The 20,702-nt window shown below is 38.4% G+C and overlaps 1 protein-coding gene across 2 annotated transcripts in view; it reads right to left on the minus strand.

Annotated features, from left to right (window-relative positions):
* FBXO11 (F-box protein 11) overlaps window positions 1–20,702 on the minus strand; it is a 72,183-nt gene that overhangs the window by 5,070 nt on the left and 46,411 nt on the right. For both annotated transcript variants that reach the window (XM_051783688.1, XM_051783687.1), the window contains exons 8-18: window positions 17,385–17,491; window positions 17,184–17,295; window positions 12,152–12,258; window positions 11,929–12,066; window positions 3,046–3,263; window positions 2,644–2,729; window positions 2,468–2,562; window positions 1,313–1,435; window positions 1,126–1,211; window positions 735–811; window positions 478–621 (exon numbers count right to left, since the gene is read on the minus strand). In XM_051783688.1, the coding sequence (XP_051639648.1) occupies window positions 478–621; window positions 735–811; window positions 1,126–1,211; window positions 1,313–1,435; window positions 2,468–2,562; window positions 2,644–2,729; window positions 3,046–3,263; window positions 11,929–12,066; window positions 12,152–12,258; window positions 17,184–17,295; window positions 17,385–17,491 (1,293 nt within the window). The remainder of the gene's footprint in view (window positions 1–477; window positions 622–734; window positions 812–1,125; window positions 1,212–1,312; window positions 1,436–2,467; window positions 2,563–2,643; window positions 2,730–3,045; window positions 3,264–11,928; window positions 12,067–12,151; window positions 12,259–17,183; window positions 17,296–17,384; window positions 17,492–20,702) is intronic.

Genomic DNA, 20,702 nt, shown 5'->3' on the forward strand with positions numbered 1-20,702 from the left:
AGCTGATATGAGGACACACAAGTCAGGAGATTTCAGACAGGGACCACTTCTAAGTTTACAAGTATACAAGAGATTCCTTAGAGATCTGTCTTTCCCCCCCCCTCCCGCCTAAATCTTGGACATTGGCAGAACCTGAACTGTTCAGGTGCATGATTTTGGCTACGTGACTTGAATTCAATACTGTATTTCAGTCAAATGGCAAAGCTTACAAAAGCAGATGGGATAAAAGTACTGTCCTAAGCAGCAATCTCACAGTCGTCTTGGATGAGATTAATTACCTCTCTGCCTCCCACAGATTTCACTATTACTGATGTAATTAAGGCTAAAAAGCATCTGGGTATGTTCCCTATAACTCTTTTATTACTTCAGAAGACAAGAGCGACATTTCTAAAGAGCACTTTAAAGAGGACACTGTTTAATCTGAAATTAAACTCTCATCCAGAATATTCAGTATATGCCAGTAAGAGAAAAAACTACCTCTTCCCCCATTAAATATACAGATGCCTCCATCTCTTCCATCATGGATTTTATTTCTTCTTAGTGTAGGATTACTGTCTGTTTTAATCCACACACCAGCCATTGCATTATCAAAAATTTCATTGTCTTCTATAAATCCAAGCCCTGAAATTGAAGGAAGGGTGGAAAAAAAATAAAAATCAAGAAGGATAATAGATGATAAGAGATAACATTGCAGAGCATAAACAATTCTGGATAAATGTGAAAAACAAACCTACCAGAATTATAGACAAGAATACCACCATTCTGACCACCCCAGATCTTGTTGCGTCTAATTTTGGGGTTGCTTCCAGTTCTAGAGTAAAATGTAAGCAAAGAAGTCATTTAAAACAGTTTACTACATCTCAAGGCCAAACATTAAAAATGCATCTAAAGGGCCCCATAGATCTCACTGCTTAAAAATCTTAGTAAAATAAGGGCCACCACACATTCTAGTCAATATTTGGCCTCTATTAGTAATAACTTTCTTGTAGGTTAAAGCAGAGGGTATTTAAATATACTGGATTTTAAAAAAGTTATTTTTATAAACAAAATGACAAGAACAGTTAAAAAGACACAAAAGAGCACAAGTCAAGCTACATCTGTTTTGACATAAAATCAGAATGTTACCTTATCTGAACCCCTGAGTACATGTGATTATAGATGTCATTGTCTTCTAACACGCCATGTCCATTGTCATAAAAATAAACTCCAACCTAACACATTGAGAATTAAATTATTAGTTCCAAAGTAACGAGGCATAAAACCACAGACTTTCTTTTCTGTGGCCCTCTTGTAACCACAGGGCAAAACTCACTTGTTTTCCACTGTGTATTCTGTTTCTCCTCAAGACTGGAGTGCTCCCTGTTGTCACCCAGACTCCAGCCAAAGTATTGCTGTAAACTTCGTTTTCCTCAATCACGCCTTGTCCTTTTTCATGCTAAATCAAGATGATTTAAGAGTTGAGAAAACCTGCTAATCACCAGTACTGTTTTTCCTGCTGTATACATCCCTCCCCAACATGGCTTCTTTACTGTAGCAAAGTAATTCCTTTCTATTTGAGTACATTTTTTCACCTTTCCCTCCCCTGCAAACAGCATATCATGATTTTCTGTGTCTGCCATGAAACACCCTGCATGTAAATCCTTATATTCAAGGCTCTGCAGTGGTATTTGCAAATCTCTGCTGGCTGTTGGCAGCATGGCAGCTCCTCAGCACTGTGCACTCACATGACAGCCCTGGCATGTGGTTCCCAAACCTACACCCAGCCCTGTCCACCAGGAGGACAAAAAACTGGCAGTACTATCCCCACCACATGTTTGGGCTCCGAGGCAAAGCACCAGTGTCCTTGGTCAGGGGAAGCTGTTCTGGTTAGATTTACACAATGAACAGATGAGGCTGCACACCTGCAGCATTAGCTGAACCTTACAGAAAGCTACACAAATATTTCTCAAAACCTGATATTGCTAAAGGCAACCTGACAGCTCTTTCAGTTCAGACAGCAGAGCCTTGCACACACTGGAAATTGTGCTTTATTCCCCACTTCTACAATACACAACTGTACAGAAATTGCAATGTAAATCACCCTGAGGGCATTAAAAAAAAATCTTATTTGAGGTTAGTGGTAAACACATTACACTCCTTAAGAGCTGAGCAGACTTCTATTTTTTTAAAAATAATGACATACTACTATGAAAACTAAGCCTTTTCAAAAAGCTTTTAACCAAGAAATGATGAAATTCTGTAATCTATCCTATTTTAAATATTTTATTCTGTAATAGGAAAAATTTGGTGGCATTCATAAAAGCCTTCATCTTTTAAATATCAGCAGCAGCTTCCGTCTCTTACAATGAACCTAGTTTAGAACACAAGAAACTCAATCATTCTAAGCACAAACATTTTACAGAGTACTCTTCTCTAATGTTTATAAAACAGAAGACAAGTTTGTAGCCTGTTTGTAGGTTGTACTTACTACATAAATTCCACCATGTTGACCATCATGAATCTTGTTGTGTCGAACTATGGGACAGCTGTTTGTTCGAATCTGTATTCCTGCTAATGCATTACCTGTTAACAGAAGTGTTGTTTAATACTACTTAGATATTCACTTTTCTCAGAATTCAAGGTGCAACAAGCAAATCAGCTTACCATAAATGTCATTTCCTTCAATAAGGCCTCTTCCATCACCAAAGATATAAACACCACCTTGATTCCCATTAAAAATTGCATTGCCCCTAGGAAACAAAAAAATCCACATTATGAAGAATGGTTCTAATCTCCTGTACAATACTACACATGTATGTAGTGTCTAGGACTGTGCACTACTCAGATTTAAAATAAAGACCTTACGTTCTGTTGCTTTGAGAAAGATCTACCTCCAGGTGTGTACAGAAACTAAAAATGCAGTTCAACTGAACACAGACAGAAATTTAATTTCTACATACACAGTAGTATTTATAGTTCATTATAATTAAATGAAATTAAAGTGCACTTCCTCCATCCCCAGCAAATCTCTTCTAAGCAGTGAAATATCAATGAGGAAAACAATACCTTATTGTTGGGTCACTGTTTGAGGTAATCCAAACACCTGCAAAATTGTTTGCATAGATTTTGTTCTCTATGAATTGTCCTCTTCCTTTTTCATGAACATAGATTCCTCCAGTCTGGCCGTGATGGATTTCACACCGCACTACCGTTGGATTGGCATATGCTTTCACTTCAAAGCCTGCTATCCTGTTCCTATGTATGTTGCAGCTTTCAAAATAACCCTTAGGACACAAAACATGCAGTTTTCTGGTTAAAAGTCCTTTCTAAAATGAAGGCTATTCCCTCCCCTCCCTCCTTCTAAATACAATCCTCATTTAAAAGGAAACAGTACCAAAACTGACAACACAAGTACTTACATAGGTCATTAAAACAACTACTGCCACTATGTAATTTCATTTCCCCCCCCCCAACAATACCGTGTTTGCATTGCTATTTATTACTACCCACGCAACACCAAGCAAAAATGGCAATTCTGGATATAGTCCCTTGAACAGGACTCAGTATTATGTTACCTTAGCTGCTCCTGAGGATCAGACTCCTCTCAAAGGCCATTAAGCCCACAGGCCCAACAAAAAGAAGACAGTGCTATGGAGAAGACAACCTACTTGTTTTCAGACCAAGAACTATCTATATTTGGTAAAAATATGGTTTATTTTTGAAGAACTGTGCTAAACTTCTTTGAAACATCTAGTCAAAATAAATACATAAGAAGGTGGGAGTTCAGTAATTTTTCCAGGGCTGGACTGGTCTGAATGGCCAACTGGTAAACTTTTTTCCCTTTTCCCCTTTTTTTAAACGGTATGCACTTCCACTTAAGGCACTGCAGTAGTAGCAGTAAACCTACAACAGAACAATATTTAAACAAGTGCATTATAAACAAAGGCCATTGCACAAATCCATCCCCAGCACGCTCCTTCTATGCCAACAAGCACTCACATAGCAGCACAATGAACTGGTCCATCTGAAAATTAATCTGGCAAAACAGCTGTTTTCTGCCCAATGATTTCTCTGATTCTAATGCATTCCAGGACCTTGCAAAGGAATTGTGTCAGTCCTTTGAGAGCATTTTTCTGAAACGGTCTCAGAGCATTTTGATACTCAAATTCAACCTATTCTCGAGGTGAACTTTAATGGTATTTCATGCCCATTTTGCCCAACTGAAACAACAGATATTAAACAACTGAAAGACAGGAAGCACCTCTTACTGGAGATGGTAGACAATCACCGAGTGATATGTTTTAATCTGTGGATGGCCTAGATGTAAACTCTTGAAAGCTCTAACACAGACCACCTCCAGCAAGCAGCTGCAGAGAGCAGGACTAACAACAGAGCACGTGACGTTCAGAGCAGGACTCTGCTGCTGACAAACAACCGAAACCACACTGACCCTTCCATCCAAGAACACACGGCTGAAAGATCAAGTGAACCAGTCTCAGTTCTTTCTTTCCTCCTAGATGTCTGACTCTCTGTGCCCTGCAAAGCCCTCTATAGTGTAAACAATCTATATGATTCCACCTATAGTTGTAGCAGTACCAGTCTTTATAATGCAAAAAGGTTACCTGTTTAATGAACTGATAACATTCAGTTATAGATATATAGGTAAAACATCTGACCCAAAAGGAAAGGTCATGACTTTCAATGATCTTTGTCACCCCCACAGGCACCTCGTCCAAACACCCTTTTTCCTGTAGCCACCTAAGTCATTTAGACTCACTCATCATGAGACTTGTTATACTTGTGAACTAAAAAAAAAGCACAATTCCTGCCACTGCTCAGAGTAACTGGATTCCAGTGTTTGTACTCACAAGATCTACCACCCGGAACACCTCAAGCCTGGAGCTTCTACTGGCTATCATGTGGAAATTACTCAATTTACTGCCAGCCTAGGTAGTCAGCAACCTGTTTCACTGTGCTGTGAATTGCTATGGGACTCCATCAAACATATTTTGATTACAAAAAAGCAGAAATACATTCAGTTGAATGAGTAAGTCAAGATAGCATGCACTTCTCTCTACTCTGAGGATTGCAGCCAGGAAAGACACTGCATGGCTTAAACATTCTACAAAAAAAGTACTATTCCATGTGCACAGCTTGGCTCCCCAGACTCCTCTGGGTGACAAATAAAAAAGTCAAATAGAAGATGACTACTTTCTGTCAATATTCTGAATACGTTTTTTTCAAGGACTTTGAAGAAATCCAATCCTAAGTGAGTCAAGATATTTTCAGAGTTCTCAAGGAAGCTACATGCTAACAGACTGGGGAATCTAAAAATCTCCTCAGAAATACACCTTCATGCCAAGAGGCAGTCTTTTGGACTTCTTATCCCAAAAGGAAACACTTTTTTCCTCGTTTTCACCTAAAATGAAGCCCTCAGAGAAACTTAAGTAAGATAATTTGGCATAAAGGCAAGCTTGATTCTCTTAATGGAATACATAATTTCAATTAAAATATTCCTAAACATGGTCTGATATCTTTTTAAATACTTCACACATTACCCTCCCTTTGAAGGCCAAATGATGGCAACATGATGAAAGAAAAGTATTTCAAGTGCACTTCATCACAGCCATTTAGGATGCCATGTAGAAGCTGCAAACAAATAGAGCCTTTATCATGTGGTCTGCAGTATCTCCACAAGCTTCAGAAAGCACTGTTATTTAACAGTATGGAAATTTTGGCTAAAATACTTTTAATTCTTGAAAACAATACCATATACTCTGTAGCTTTTTAACTTGCTTGGAAATTAAGTGAAAGAGAAGGCTCCTTCCCTTCTGCTTGTGTCCCAGTGTATCTGTGTAACATGCAACTTCAGGGAGGAACAGAAGAGGTACCTGTAGATACACTGTGCTCTGCCCACTACATCCTAAGAATGCCATAACATCACTTGACAGCAGAGTACAAGTGTAATTTCTTCAGAAAGCAGAAAATGGAACCTTCACAATGACTGTTCTTCTACTTTCTCGAAAAAATGTTGGACTGCTGATTCAGAAAAAACTGAGAAACTGCTGTTAAGCCTCTGTGAGGGAAATGCTCCTACAAAGAGGAAGAATAAAATAAACTAAAACTTTATGTCAGATAATTTTATAAGGTTGACTGCTGCGTCAGAAAGTCAAGGCTTTCTGCTAGGTGAGATCCTGTAACATTCAATATTCATAAAAAGAAACTGCATTAAAGAACCCACTCTAGCTCAATCGGAGTCAGCTTAAGCTGAACTGCTGGCTTTGAGCTGTCATGGTTAAACCCAGTGGACTTCTAAAACTTTTGAGACCATGTCTGACCATTACCTGTATGCATCATTATTAAATTGAATTCAGTCAAAACAATAGAACTGCTGTTTGTCAGAAACACATGCTCTCATTCCCAGACTTCCTATTTCCTATGCCATCCTCTGTTGATACCAACAACTTCTTTGGCCCAAATTCACCACCTAGGGAGGGCTAAAACTTATTTCAGTCTCTAAGATGCACCCTGGCAATCCCTGGTATCTTTTCAACCACCAGAGCCAATTCCCTTCAAAAAGCATTGTTGTGCCTTTCAACTGTAGCCTCTCAAAGATGTCTAGTGATGGACTTCTGGATCCCAAGAAATCATATATGGGTTCAGACAACATTTCCTCTTTGGAAAGCTAACAATGAAATTGTTTCCAAGTATGAAGATAAATGATTTATTATCCACAAACCTTACTGCCAGCTCCAGCTATAACCAGTACCACCATCAGACACAGCCTGCTCCTTTCTTACCACTTCTGTCTCACAGCACACACACTCTGCCCAACACACAGCTCTTAAGCTCTGTCCAGCTGTCAGGCAGCTCAAGCCCAGATCCTTTGTGGAGACTCTGCCAGGAAGCTATTAAGGTCAGGAAGGTCAATATCCCTCCCCTGCATAGAGGGATTGCAAGCCTTATACTGCCTTCACCTCCTTCTAAGACTCATTTTCAAGTGTACTGGGTATTTTGCTTGTGCTTTGTGGTGGTTTCTGCTTATCATCACTTAGCAGAAGAAGAGTCTGGAAGACACATCACCTGGCAGTGCCAGGACTGCAAAGAAAAAGAGGCCTTTATGATTAATAAGGAAAAGGAATACGGGAGACGTGGAAAAAGTACTACAGACTTACACAAAAATACCAAGTGTAAGGAAACTCAAAATACCTTAGTAGTAGCTTTCTGCTTGAAAAATCCTAGCTATTAAAAAGTAGCTCTGCACATCAGATTTATTTAAAATGCCAGGCAAAGCACTCGCTGTGTGCACAAGATGACAGCTACAGTGACAGAAAGCGTGGGCAAGAACGCACTGCTGCAGCCTGTTAGGATCTGAGCAGGTAAAGCAATCACAAACAAACACCACAGGAATGATAATGTTGATATTCTCACAGGTACACAGTGAACAGAAAAAGATGTGATGACAAAGATGGGCTCCTGAACAGCTGGACAAGCTCAGAAGACTTTTTACATCAAGACAAACACAGTAATTGAACTCTGATGTTTTTTTTTCTTTCTGCATGTTATCTAGTTTAACAAACACTGCTTAAAATTTTAAAAATGATGGGATTTTGTTTGCTGTTTTTCCTTCTCAGAGTAATTTCCCCCCCATTTATTTCTAAAAGGACTATTTTTTCTTTCTCTATCTCAAAGATCACAACATTACAGAAATACAGAGGTATTTCATGTTACTATTTGAACAACACAGATATTTGAAGAAAAAAAAAGATAACTGTGCAAGCTTCCTAAATATTTATTAACGCTGGTATTCCCAAAAGGGTAAGAAAAGAAAAACAAACAAACAAACAACAGGAGATCAAGATAGAAAAAAATTAACTGCTTAGGAGTATCTGACTCTGTGCCAATTTAATCAAATGGCAATTAGAAATGTGACTGACAACAGAAAAAATATGTTTATAAAAATTTGTCTCCCAAAGCCTGGAATGGTCTTTATTTGAAAGTTGGTGCATTTCATAAAAATTCAAATGCAACATAAAGAAAATCACATCCAAGATGCAAAAACAAACCCTTTGCTTTTAGTGCACAGCAAAAGGCCAATCGAGTTTTAATGTAGTCTGTATAGAAACTGGCATATGCCTAATTTTTTTTTTACTTATATACACACTTCTTTAAAATGATCTGTAGTACTTAAAAGACTGAGCTGTAAACTAGTTAAAATCACCCAGACACATGCTGCTATACTTTTATTTCATCAGAAAAAAACCCAACCAAGTAATAGTGAGTTGTGGTTCTCATTTGGGAGCAATGAAAACGAAGATTATTATGCCTAGATCTCAGCTTTAAACTGTAAAATTATGCTCATTCTTACAGAAAGTTGGAACTTCTCTGTTGTTGGCATACAACTACTAAATACAATTTATGACAGATGTCTGGTAACTCGTCTCAGGCAACTGCAGGAGAGGTCAGAGTAAGGCACTGAGGGCTGCCAACGTTATGCTGCATTTTTAATGCCTGCTTGTTAAACCTTCCACACAGCACTAAGGCAAACATCAGAATATTGCCAGTTTAGAAATAAGAGGTTAAGATCCTACAAGTATCAAAACACAAAGAACAGTCTGAGAACATGAAACTCAAAAACTGAAAAACAAAGCACTCTTGAACCTTTCAGAGCCAGCACTTCAGCACAGAAACCCACGGGAAAAGAACGTGTAGGGTAGGAATTCAGCACTGGAATGTACTTTTCCCACTTCACGGTCACAAGCAACATAAAAAAAATAAATATATCCCACAAAGTAACAGAAGGGAAGAGAGAGAAATGAATGTAGAAAAGCCATTGATTTGTTTAGGTATATGGAATTTGTATCTGAAAGATACCATGTCACTTTGTCACTTAATGAGTATGTAAATATTACCAATGATGTAATTTCATTAACTCTATCACTAGGCATGATGCATAAGAGAGGCTGATGCCAAAGCAGACTTTGAGATGGGAGTGCAGAATCTTTCAAAGGAGTTTATGACTACAAAGTATTTCAATAATATTTGCAGCTGAGATAAATATTATTCACAGGTTCTTTTTAATGTGCTAGTGTTTCCTCTGAACAAAACAGAAACATTTATTTCTATTCCATTTTGCTTGTGATATCACACTGATCACAGCACTGAAACAGGCTTTTCATCGGTAAGAAAACAGATCAAATACACTTTTATTTAAAATTAATAAACTGAATTCAGCCTGGCTTTTAATTTTTTTTTAATACTTCAGTATTCATATATTTCATATTTATACTTTAGTATTAAACAAGAAGCAGCTCCTAGCCAGACTTTCCAATTAACCCAAGCCTACACACAGACACCTCTCCTCCAGGAGTTACTGAAGCACCCTACTTTACCAGTTTTTCTATAGCTGATATCACTTCATTAAATTTTTCCAAGACTAAGTCTTGGAGGGACGCATGGATACATGTATCCACTGAAGCAGATTAGTAGTGCTTGCATAATACCTTAGTACAGCTTAATACAGTCCAAACAATGAAATAATATAAAACAAAGACATAACATCTGAAGTTTGCCACCACTTTTTGCAAAATAGCCAAACAACTACATTTCTAGAGAACAGAAAATGATGTAGAGCAATCCATCAGAAGGCTGCCAGCTGGGTATTCTTCTGGACTGGTGCAATCTTGCCCAACACAGAATAAATATACTTTTTAAGAGGTAACTACGAGAGCAGAAAAGAGGTACCTAACAGCAGAATCCCATCACGTTTCTCACCTTCCACTGGAAAGAAGATTTTATGCCAGCAGCAAAAATAGCAGCATTCTGTGACCTGTTTACTTTCCACTGAAACCAGAAAACCGCAAATCCAACAGCTACAACTAAGCACTGCCTCGATCCTTCATCCCCACCTCCCCAGCAAACTGGATGAAAAGGAGAAAGGTCTCACTAGTTTCTGTCCACAGTGGATTTTCTGTTAATACTATTTCCAGTCTGCCAATTCTCATCAAAAACCTGAGGAGATCTGGGTTGGAAATTGCTGAAGGTGCACTTGATCCCACTGTCCACGTCACTGATGAATGGTACTAGTCCCAGTACAGACACTGAGGGACACAACTTGTCACCAATCTCCATCTGGACATTGAGACGTTGGCATCTACCCTCTGGATGCAACTATCCAAACAATTCCTCACCACCAAACAGTCTATCCATCAAATCCACATCCCTCCAATTTAGAGAGAAGGATGTTGTGGGGGACTGTGTCAAAGGCTTTGCAAAAGTTAAATGGCATCTGTAGCCCTTCCCTTGTCCACTGATGTCACCCCATCACAGAAGGCCACTGGGTTGGTCAGGCAGGTCCTGCCCTTGGTGCAGCCATGCTGGCTGTCCCAAATCACCTCTCCCTGTCTCCCATGAGCCTTAGCAGAGCTTCTAGGAGGATCTGTTGCATGATCTTCTCAGGCACAGGGGTGAGGAGTTCCCAGGATCCTCCCTTCTGCCCTCTCTTAAAACTGGGTGCAAGGTTTCCTTTCTTCCAGTCACCAGGGACTTCACATGACTGCCATGACTTTTCAAATATCATGGAGAGTGGCTTGGCAACCACATCAGCCAATTCCCTTGGGACTCTGGGATGCAACTCATCAGGTCCCATAGACTTGGATATGTTCAGGTTCCTCAGGTGGTCATGAACCTGATCTTCTCCTACAGTGGAAGGGACTTTGTTCCCCCAGTCCCTGCCTCACAGTCCATCCACTCAAGGGGTGCAGGAAGAAAGACTGCCAGTGAAAGCTGAGACAACGTGTTGTTGAGTACCTCAGCCTTCTCCTCATCTCGTTACCAGTGTTGCTCATCGGTGGGGTTGCTTTTTTATTGACATTCCTTTTCTGGATGACATACCTGTAGAAATCTTCCCTGATACTCTTTGCATCCCTTGCCAAGTTCAGCTCCATCCACACCCTGGCCTTCCTGACCCCTCCTGACACAATTGGACAGTGTCTCTATACTCTTCCCAGGTCACCTGTTCCTGCTTCCACTGCCTGTTCATTTCTTTCCTGGCCTTGAGTCTTACCAGCAGGTCTCAGCTCAGCCATGCTGGTCTCTTTCCTTCCTTTCCTGATTTCTTACACCTGTGGATCAAGAGCTTTTGCACCCTATGGAAAGCATCCTTAAAAATCGGTCATTTTAAGAGTGACCAGAAGAAAACAGCTCATTTTATCAGCTGGGTGGGGGGAATTGGGAGTTTGTCCTTCAAGCAGGAGAAACAATGATTTGGCACTGTTTAGTAGTCATGCAGAATATTTTCCTAAAACAAATCAGCAAATAATCATCTTTTATTTCAGTGGCAAAAATCCATTCTGTTTACTTCAAGGGCTATCAATCTTATCACTCACTACTTTACAAGTACTGGGAAGCTATCACCCTCACCCCACACAAACAAACATTTTTATGAAAGAGGATCTGAATTCTGATATGAAATTCTGTTTCAAAATTCCACAACTAATTCCATGCTACAAAAGTCCCTCTTCCCAGAGAAGTTGTTTCAGAGTTTTAACACTAAAATAAGGTTAAATCTCCACAGAGCATGTTTCTTCATTTCTAAATCTTCCAGCACCTTATTTTTTGTTCCATTTCAAAGGGAAAAGAATGAAGCATAAATGTAAGCCTACCATTTACATCCTATTTCAAGAGGTATTTTGTCACTGTAACATAATACAATGTAACAGGCTGCCAATCAACTGCAAAAAGCTTGCTTAAACCTCTTTCAGATAAAATTGTCTTTAAAGTGAAGTCTCCCACTGAAGGGCAAGAGAACACCAGCAGGCATATTTTAAAGCATCTGTTCATAAGTAAAAGCATGTTTTTTTAAACATTTCTTCAATGACAGGCAAAATGTGAAGGCTTCAGTTACACAACATCTGTATTCCTTTCTTCAAAAGAAAACATATATGTTACCATGCCATGGTCAAAAGTGAAAACTCCAACGTCACGTCCATGGTGAATGTGATTCCGTCTGATAATGGGATTTCCATGGTTTTTAACCCAAATCCCTGCTAATGCATTATTGGATATCTCATTGTCCTCGTATATTCCCTGGGAAATAAAAATGTAAATTAAGACAGGAATCAAGAACACCAAACAATTTTATCAAAGTAAAGAAATTCGTATAGAAAATTACCTGTGCATGGTCTGTAATATAAAGTCCAACATTTTCACAGTCGCTGATGTTACAGTGTTTAATAGTAGGACAAGCTCCCTGGCCACTAACACATACTGCAGAGCCAACTGGAAGAAAACAGTACAGTTACCATAGCTTCAAAGCATAGTGTATTTATAAATAGTCTGGCAGTGCTTTCGCAAGAAAAGTTAGTGTGAACTGATATTTAAAAAAGATTCAGCGTGGCCAGTGCCAAAACACTGCAAGACACTGGCAGAAAAACACTAATGTCATCATTTTGCAGATGCAAAAATCACAGTAGGAGTTGCTTTAAAAATCACCCTGCCACGATTATACATCTGCAAGGACAATGCTTTATATAATAATTCATGCTTATGAAAGTTCTCATTTATCTCCCTGCATTAGACCCACTGTATACTGACCACAATAAAGGGCAACAGAAATAGAAAAAATTTCTATGCTAATTACTGCTTTTTTTTTACTTCCCTTTAAACTTTCATAACTCAGTACTTCAAAGAGGCCAAACAAATAATAATTTTGTAGCATACAAAGACACACTGTCTAACCAGAGATGAGCAGGACACAAATGCACAATCTCAAGTACACAAAACACCAGGAACCAACAGGTCTCTTCTTGGCTGAGTTACAAAGCTCCTTGAATAATTTCAGCTACCATACCATAACCTAGAAAATAAACCTTTTTCAGGAAACTAGGACTCAAACTGCTCAGGTCTTCAGCAGATCAGCTCAATTCCCTGAATCCCATGAAGTATGAAAATAATAAATTCTGCAGCCATTAAAAATCAGCAGCAGATGCACAGTGATTTCTGAAAGCTAAGACCTTGTCTCAGGGTACTTGGTCTATGTAACACACATCATCCCTAAATAACCAAGCCAGTACCTGCTCTGTTAGCATATATATCCTTATAGCAAATTACCACAAAGACTGTACTTTAATAATTCACAGCCTCATTTACAGAGAGTTTATTTCTTTAATTCCTACAGATATTATTTGGATTGTCTAGTCTGACCTCATGAATAATACAGGCTATACTAATTCCCTGAATTAAGTCCTGTTTCAATTCTAGTAGCAGGAACTTCAACACGTTATCTCTTAGAAACACATTTAATTTTGACTCTATGATTTCCAGCAACTGAGAAACCAGCATAAAGCTTGTTAGCTGGTTACAGGGCTGTTCCCTTTTAATTTACACTTTAATTGCTCATCTGAATTCCTTCAGCTTTAGCACACAGTTACTGGTTCTCTTTACACCAATGTATGCCATACCCAACACACACACGTTTAGTGCAAGCAATTTTCTCGTTCAGCCTTCTCCTTGACAAAGTAACAAACTGCAGTCAGTGTGTTTTTCACTACAACTGAATTTTTCTGCTTTACCTTATATGACTTTTCATTGAACTGTTTCTAAATTTTCGAACGTGTTGCTATGGACACCAGAAAAGAGCACTTTATTCTCAAGTAGGACTAAGCAGAGGCGTTAACACAGTCTCTCTACTTCTGCTCAGTATTCCCAGAGGTGTAACTAAGGATCACATCAGTTCTTTTGGCCACTCGACTACATGAGGGTTCATATTTAGCAGTTCCCCCACTGTGACTCTCTAAGCTTTTCCCAGCTTTCCAGGGGGGAGGTTTATCACTTAGAAGGAGGAACAAATGTGAGTTGTGTGTATAACTTTGCACTTGTCCAGACTATCGTTAACAGTGTTTGACAGCCCAACTACCAAAAAAGGTCACAGCAACCCATCCTCCTGGTTATTTATAAGATTACAGTTATAGTATATTCTTATTATATCTATAATACTCTAAAATATAAAGTCCTCATTCTCTAGAAGTCTCATCAATATGCATCTTATTTATTTTCTTCAAGTCATTACATGGCTTAAAGTCAAGAAGTCATCTTTGAAATAACCACAAAAAAAGCCATTTATAGTTACCCTGAAAGTTATTTTTCATCTATTTGGTGTGTGGTCTGGTAATTCTGTAGAATTCTAATATTTTAAGGCACTATATGCTGAAGTCAAGTATTTTTCAAGGATCAATGTAATTATACTGGGACTGCTGCCTTCTTTTAGTCAAAGAAAGTAATAAAAAATGCTAACAGTGTGATGCAACCATTATAACTTTCTGTAAATATACAATCATTTGATTCAATCATAAATTTTAAATTCTTGATTAACCAAACCCCTTCATTTACTACCTCATTATTCTACCCAGGATCAATAGACAGTAGTCATGCCATACTTCATCCTGTGTAGTCTCCCTCCATACTGCCTCCCCCAAGGACATACAAGATCTCACCCAGGTTTCAAGTTACTGTTGATAGATAATAGGAGCCCAGAGAATTTCTTGGTCAGTTCTTTTTAAACTCCTGCATGATTTTAGAATGTCTATTTTTACAGCTGTTTAACCTCATCCACGGTTACTGTCAAGAGTGGAACATATTTCATTATCCCTCTAGGGTATGAGCACATTTATCATTCCTGCCTATTCTCATTAAATATGGAACAAAAATTACACAACACTTTGCCATTCAAATTTTTCCATGCTATGATGGATCAGCATCACTGCCAAAAGTCCCTTTGTTCCCCAAATTAAGACACAAGCACGGTCTCTTCTAAAGACAGATGTATCTTGTCTTGTTTATCAAGTTCTTTGTGGGGGTAAGGTGTTATTTTGATGGGGTGTTTGTATTTTGGGGGGAAGTCCCCACAGTTTACTTCAATTCCTATTCTCTACTTAAATTAGCTGCTAATAACTTCTCCTTTCTTGTATTTCATAATTGCTTTCACTCCCCTTCCCTCTACCTCTTTTGGTGTCACCGAGGAGTGACAGATTTTTAGGAACCCAGTCTGATGTTCTAAAAGCATACCTCTATCACATTTTGCTTCTTTAAATGAAAGCAATCTTTATTCTCACTCACTTCACTGGACTGAAGTATTCATTGTGTGAAATTGGTCCTTTTGCAGTACCAAGCACACATAATACTGGTTTAGGCTTTATTTTGTTTACTCAAAATATAATGATTGCACACACTTATGCAATATTTAAAATAAAAAGGCACAGTGCCATCCACTATTACTTTTATCCATCGAGGTGAGGACTAACACAGATTTCTTCCACAATGGATGCAATAGAACCTCTAGACTCAGGATCTTGCCATTTAAACTTTATTTAAAGATGCTCTGGACTGGCAGCAGGAGACTTCCAGCTAAAATCCCTTGCACTTACATAGCTCGTATCTCTACATGTTACATACATTAAGACCTTTATATATGACATAATGTAGAAATATGCTTTAATGCAATTAGGAGATCTGCAGAAAGGATATCAAACGTGCTAGGAAAGATTTTGAATGCTTATGGATCAGTATTTCAGAGATGTCAATGATCTGGAAACAGTAAATGCCTTTTCTGGCGGACTGCCATTTTTTCTCCCTTTTTACACACACTCAATACTTCTGAATAGGTTATAGCAAGGCTTGGTAGGATTTAAAAGTCAATAAAATTTAATAATCAATAAGTGATGATAGTACAGCCTCCACACAGGCTCCAAAATTGACCAGAAATTTTAACTTTGGAGAAAAGAAGCAACAATTCAATACAGCAAACATTCAGAAACTTAGAGTCTTGAAGGGGGCAAAAGTCCAAAATCCTCAGAAAATCTTCCATAATGAAAAGTGTTCATAAAAAACATCAAATATTAATTTTAATAAACAACTTTCACCAAAATATCAAGACCTACTAGCATATTTGTAAGTACGTTTCAATATGAAGCCATGCAGCTCTTCAAACTTCTTTTATAATCATGTGGTTCAAGAAACTAATCTAATTCATTTGTTGTCAAGGTCCCCAATATTGCTATATATGAAGTTCCAGAATAAATTTTCTTCATATACTTCAATTTCCCAGTAGTTAGCATTAACACTGAAATACTGAGAGCAGTTCCTGTCCTTTGTTCCTCTCTTGCTATTTTTAATACTTCCATATATTTGCTGATATGCCTTCAATAAAACAGATGATGATGACCAAGGGTAGTGTTTTATAGCCTGAAACCTCCAAGAAAGAGCCCATCTTTCTCCAGAAGGCACAAACAAGGAATCCTTCTACCACTCTCATTGTGGTTCCCTGCAGCATTCTCTCCTTCACAGGTTGTACCAGAAAAGTGTAGTTTTTCTATCTAGTTTGAAGATCTTTTTTCCTCGCCTTTATGTTGAGCTGAGCAACCTCTGTGCACAGCCTGCTGCACAGATCCATTCCCTTTCACTAGCTGAACTTGCTGATTTAAGTTCATACTGCCATTTCCATGCAAAGACTCAGTATCTTAATTCTCCCAAACCACTTCTTTCTGACACTCCAACTGCATTTATCAGGTTGTGTTCAAACACGTCTCGTGTCTAGTGATTACAAACTGTTGTGTCTCCCTGCCAATGACTAAACTGCCATTCAGCTTCTCACTTCAACAGATTCCAACCAGTTCTTCCCTGAATCTCAACTACTAATGTTTCCCAAATCAGGTGGTATAAATTCCCTATTGTCTCTGACGGTGACACTTCTGCCTGTCTTTCAACACTTCTGCCTGTATAGCCAGGTACTCATACTCTATGTCCAATCATTCCACTCAAGAGGAAAGTGAACTCAACTTAGCATTTACATCCCATGACTGTTTAATGCCATCAATCCCAGTAGTGAATATCACAACAAACCTCATGTACACATCCCACGTGTACCCCCTTCAAATGCCCCCTCCTGCCAGCTACAATTAAAAATACTAAAACCAAGTAAGTTTACTTAAACTGTCACTTTTCAGGTTTTAAACCAATTGCCCAGAGAGTCTAAACGGATTCAAATAGAAGACCAAAGGTTTTGGACACAAAGAAGTCGCTAATAGTGCCATTTCAAGGCAAGTAAGGCTTGCAGACATGTATTAAACACCTGCATCAGAAAGTGAAATATTCCAACAGTGACCATACTCAATTTGTGCGTTTCTTCAAACGACAAAAAGCCCACTAACCCGTACAAGTACTTCGAATAATACAGTGATCTATAATTGGACTGCAGTTCACGGTAATCTCTAAGCAGTGGTGAGCATTGTGGTGCTGAGCAGATTTGTCATCAGGGTTGAACTGAAAAAGGAAGAAAACACAGAAATGTTACATTCAATTGCTCGGGTCTTAAAACTTTTAAAAGAGCTGCTGAAGTTTGAGATTCTTACCCTGATTGTCATATATCCAACATAGGCATCTTCAGAACCCTCCATAAAAACGAAGGTGGAATCTCTAGTGTTTTCTATTATAACTTTATCTGCTACTTTTCCAGGTGCTGTAAAGAAAACAATCAGTAAGTCTTAGTTTATGCCACTGGAAAAAAAAATCCTCAAAAGATTTACAGAATTCTGTTCAAAGTAACAAAGGAAATTAACGCTATTGTTGGCATATAAACAGTCTTCATGTAAGAAGAATCTTAAACAAGGAAGTTTCAAAGACAATGAAGAAACTGGTCTTTAACTAAGACAATCTGGCACTAATTTACTGTGCAGTACCAGGAGAAAAACCTTCTCTTGTACAGAGCTAGTTTTTGACTACTACTTATGATTAACTGAATTAGCAGTTTAAGCGTGAGGCATTAGGCTAGAGGCACTTTAATTCTGTTCCAAGCACAATTTATTTTGGTATTCTAAACCCTTTTATTAAAGCTAAAAACATATATTCCATCACTAATTTGAGCCACTATTTAGTAATCTGCTCACGACCTACAAGTGACCTCTTCCCATACTTCTCAAATGTAGGATTCAGAGTTTTGAACTGATATCCTCATTATTCTTCAGGGGTGAAAAAAAAAAATCTTATTAAACTGGATTGAACTACACTACTGCAAGTATGTACAGAAGGTTTCAGACTGGTTCACTTGCAAGATGCCATAATGTGCCATTTGATCTCCTGTGCTACCAGAGAGGCTCTGCTTGATTCTTTATCCTTAATCCAAAGGCAGGCGATGTTTACATTGGGATGGCAAGAGCCGGCAGAGGGAGCACGAGTTAACAACAACCTTGCACTGGAATCAATTCAATGACGCTCATTCACAGGCAAGATCGTTCATCCAATTCAAACCTGCACATTAACTATGCCAGTTAGAAGCAGCCTTCCTCAATGCATAACATATAATGTTTCACATTCTATAGCAGGTAACTTATCTGAGAGCAATCTCAAATCATTCCACACCCCAGACACACAAACACGACCGGGTATTTGCCCTAAATTCTGTATTTTATTGAAGAGGCTACGCACAGGATTTCTCATGAGCAGATCCTTTTCTGCTGTCTGTTGACACTAGTACAGACAAGTGGTATGTCCTGTTCTTTATCTCTCTGGTAGAAAGGTGTCAGTCAGAATGGAGCAACATTTATATCATTATCCAGCTTGTTCTCACTATCTAAAAGCCTGATCTCTGCTTTCACTACTGCAGAGCTGCAAATATTTTAAGGTAGTCTAGCTCTTCTTCATACCACTATTCACTTAGTACTACATAACTAAAAGAGGCTTTGATGAGGAGTTCTGTCATCATACAAAACATCTTTCTGTGGCTTGATAACATTTCTATATATTCAACATGGTGCAAATGCACTGGTATATACAAGTGTATTTCAGTATATGAAAAAGAACAGCACCACAGTATTGCAGGTGAACCAAAACTAGAAAATAGAGGCCCTAACAGGATATAAGAGCCATAAATCAATATCAGAATTGTGTTCTCTTTTAAAGTGGCACAGAAAAATTGCACTTTACACTGGATGCTCTGAAACACAATAAAACAGATTTGTGGAATTCTGTTTGTAGGTGTTTGGAATGCACTTGGGTCACATTCTCTACAGGTATTTCCTTCCTCTCAGCACACGAGTTACTCCATAGGCCTCTGAGTCTGGGAGGTCCCAGAATGCCCATCATGGAATATGCCAGTTAGTAAGACCACTGCACTGAGACCCCCCCTGGGAAAAGACTGAAGACTTCCTTGAGCATTGGTTTCATTCTAAATGCACCAATAAAATTCTCTGCAATATCCTACTGAATCTTTGCAAAATCATCACTCACAGAAGTATCTCTATTTCAGCTTTTGGCTTAGACCATTTTAGAAGAAATGAACCAGTATAAGAATCGGAAAAGGAAGAAGAGGACTACTAATTTTGTAAGCAAAACGCAGCTCCCAAGAAGTCTATTTGCTGAAATCTAAGGGAGTTGTGTTCCATGGGATCAGAATTCATACTCAGCTTAAGGACCAAGATGGATCATTTAGAAATGATGTAACAGAAAGCCTACAATAAGGGACTGTCTAAAGAATTATAAACTAACTGGATGTTGCCTCATAATTCTTTAATTCCTCAAAAGGAATAAAACAATTTCAATTTTCAGTGCATTAAAAGACAATCCACTACGTTCTGCAGGAAGTAATTGTAACCCTGTTCAACTTTACCAGGCAAAAAATAGAGATACCCTTTTAGAACTTGCAGTCTGCAAAATCTTCATCAAAGAACACAGCTCTAAACTAGTCCAAAATACAACTTTCAAAATTCAAAGATGCAGAATGGGTATTTAAGAAAGAGCTCAAGCATGTGAAAGCACTCTTGCACTCTAAAGTAAAAACATATTTAATTACGACAGTCTTACCATTTTAGATTTTTCCACCCTTACAATCACAATAATAATTCTCATTGTTTTTACTAATGTGTTTCTTGATTGAAAAATCCCTTGATAATCCCTTTTTACTTACTCGCACATTATTTAAGCCAAATAAAAATAAAAGAGACACAAAAAAAGAAAGCTGTAGCTCCTAAAACATAGAAAACCACACATATTTAGTGAAAATTCTCATATTGGGACACATGTCTGTCAACTGCTGAAATTCAGTCCATTGAGAGACTTTGTGTCTTGAGTGCGATGAGCACTCCATGGATATTCCTGCACTGAACACACATCCCCTCTCCAACTCTGGAAAATAAATTCTTTTAAGAAATTCATAGGTATTTCTGTCCACTGAACCAGATGCAACAATTTCCTTTCAGAACCTCTACTCTTGTTCCTTACTTGACAGTTCAGATAAGTCCCAGTACTAACAATACCTCCAAAGGCTTCCTTCTGAACTAACTCCTTCCCCTGGATTTAAGGGAAGAAATAAATAGCCCCAAAATTAAACAGGACAACAAACCTAGAATACTAGGCATTATTCTGTAAGAACATTTTGCTTATGTGTGAAAGCAGAAGCTCCTTGTGAGCTCAAGGTATGTTAAGCTGCCTTTCTAATAATGTTGTGCTTCTTCAGAAGTCAGCAGAAGAAATATTAAAGAAATTTGAGTAGAACTGCAGAGAGATTTGGTGCTGCCTTAATCCTACCATTCTGAAAAGCATGTCAGACTGAACAGAGAAGAGGTAGTTCTCCAAGGCTTAGTGGTTCACTTTAATTTGTTTTCTTTTCCAGACAAAAGAAAATTGACTCTCTCTACAATGTCACTCACCATACAGTGGAGAAAGTCTGAGGAAGT

Source organism: Manacus candei, unplaced genomic scaffold, assembly GCF_025592945.1.
Source record: "Manacus candei isolate 608988 ecotype Guabito, Panama unplaced genomic scaffold, ASM2559294v1 h1tg000017l, whole genome shotgun sequence".
NCBI lineage: Eukaryota > Metazoa > Chordata > Aves > Passeriformes > Pipridae > Manacus > Manacus candei.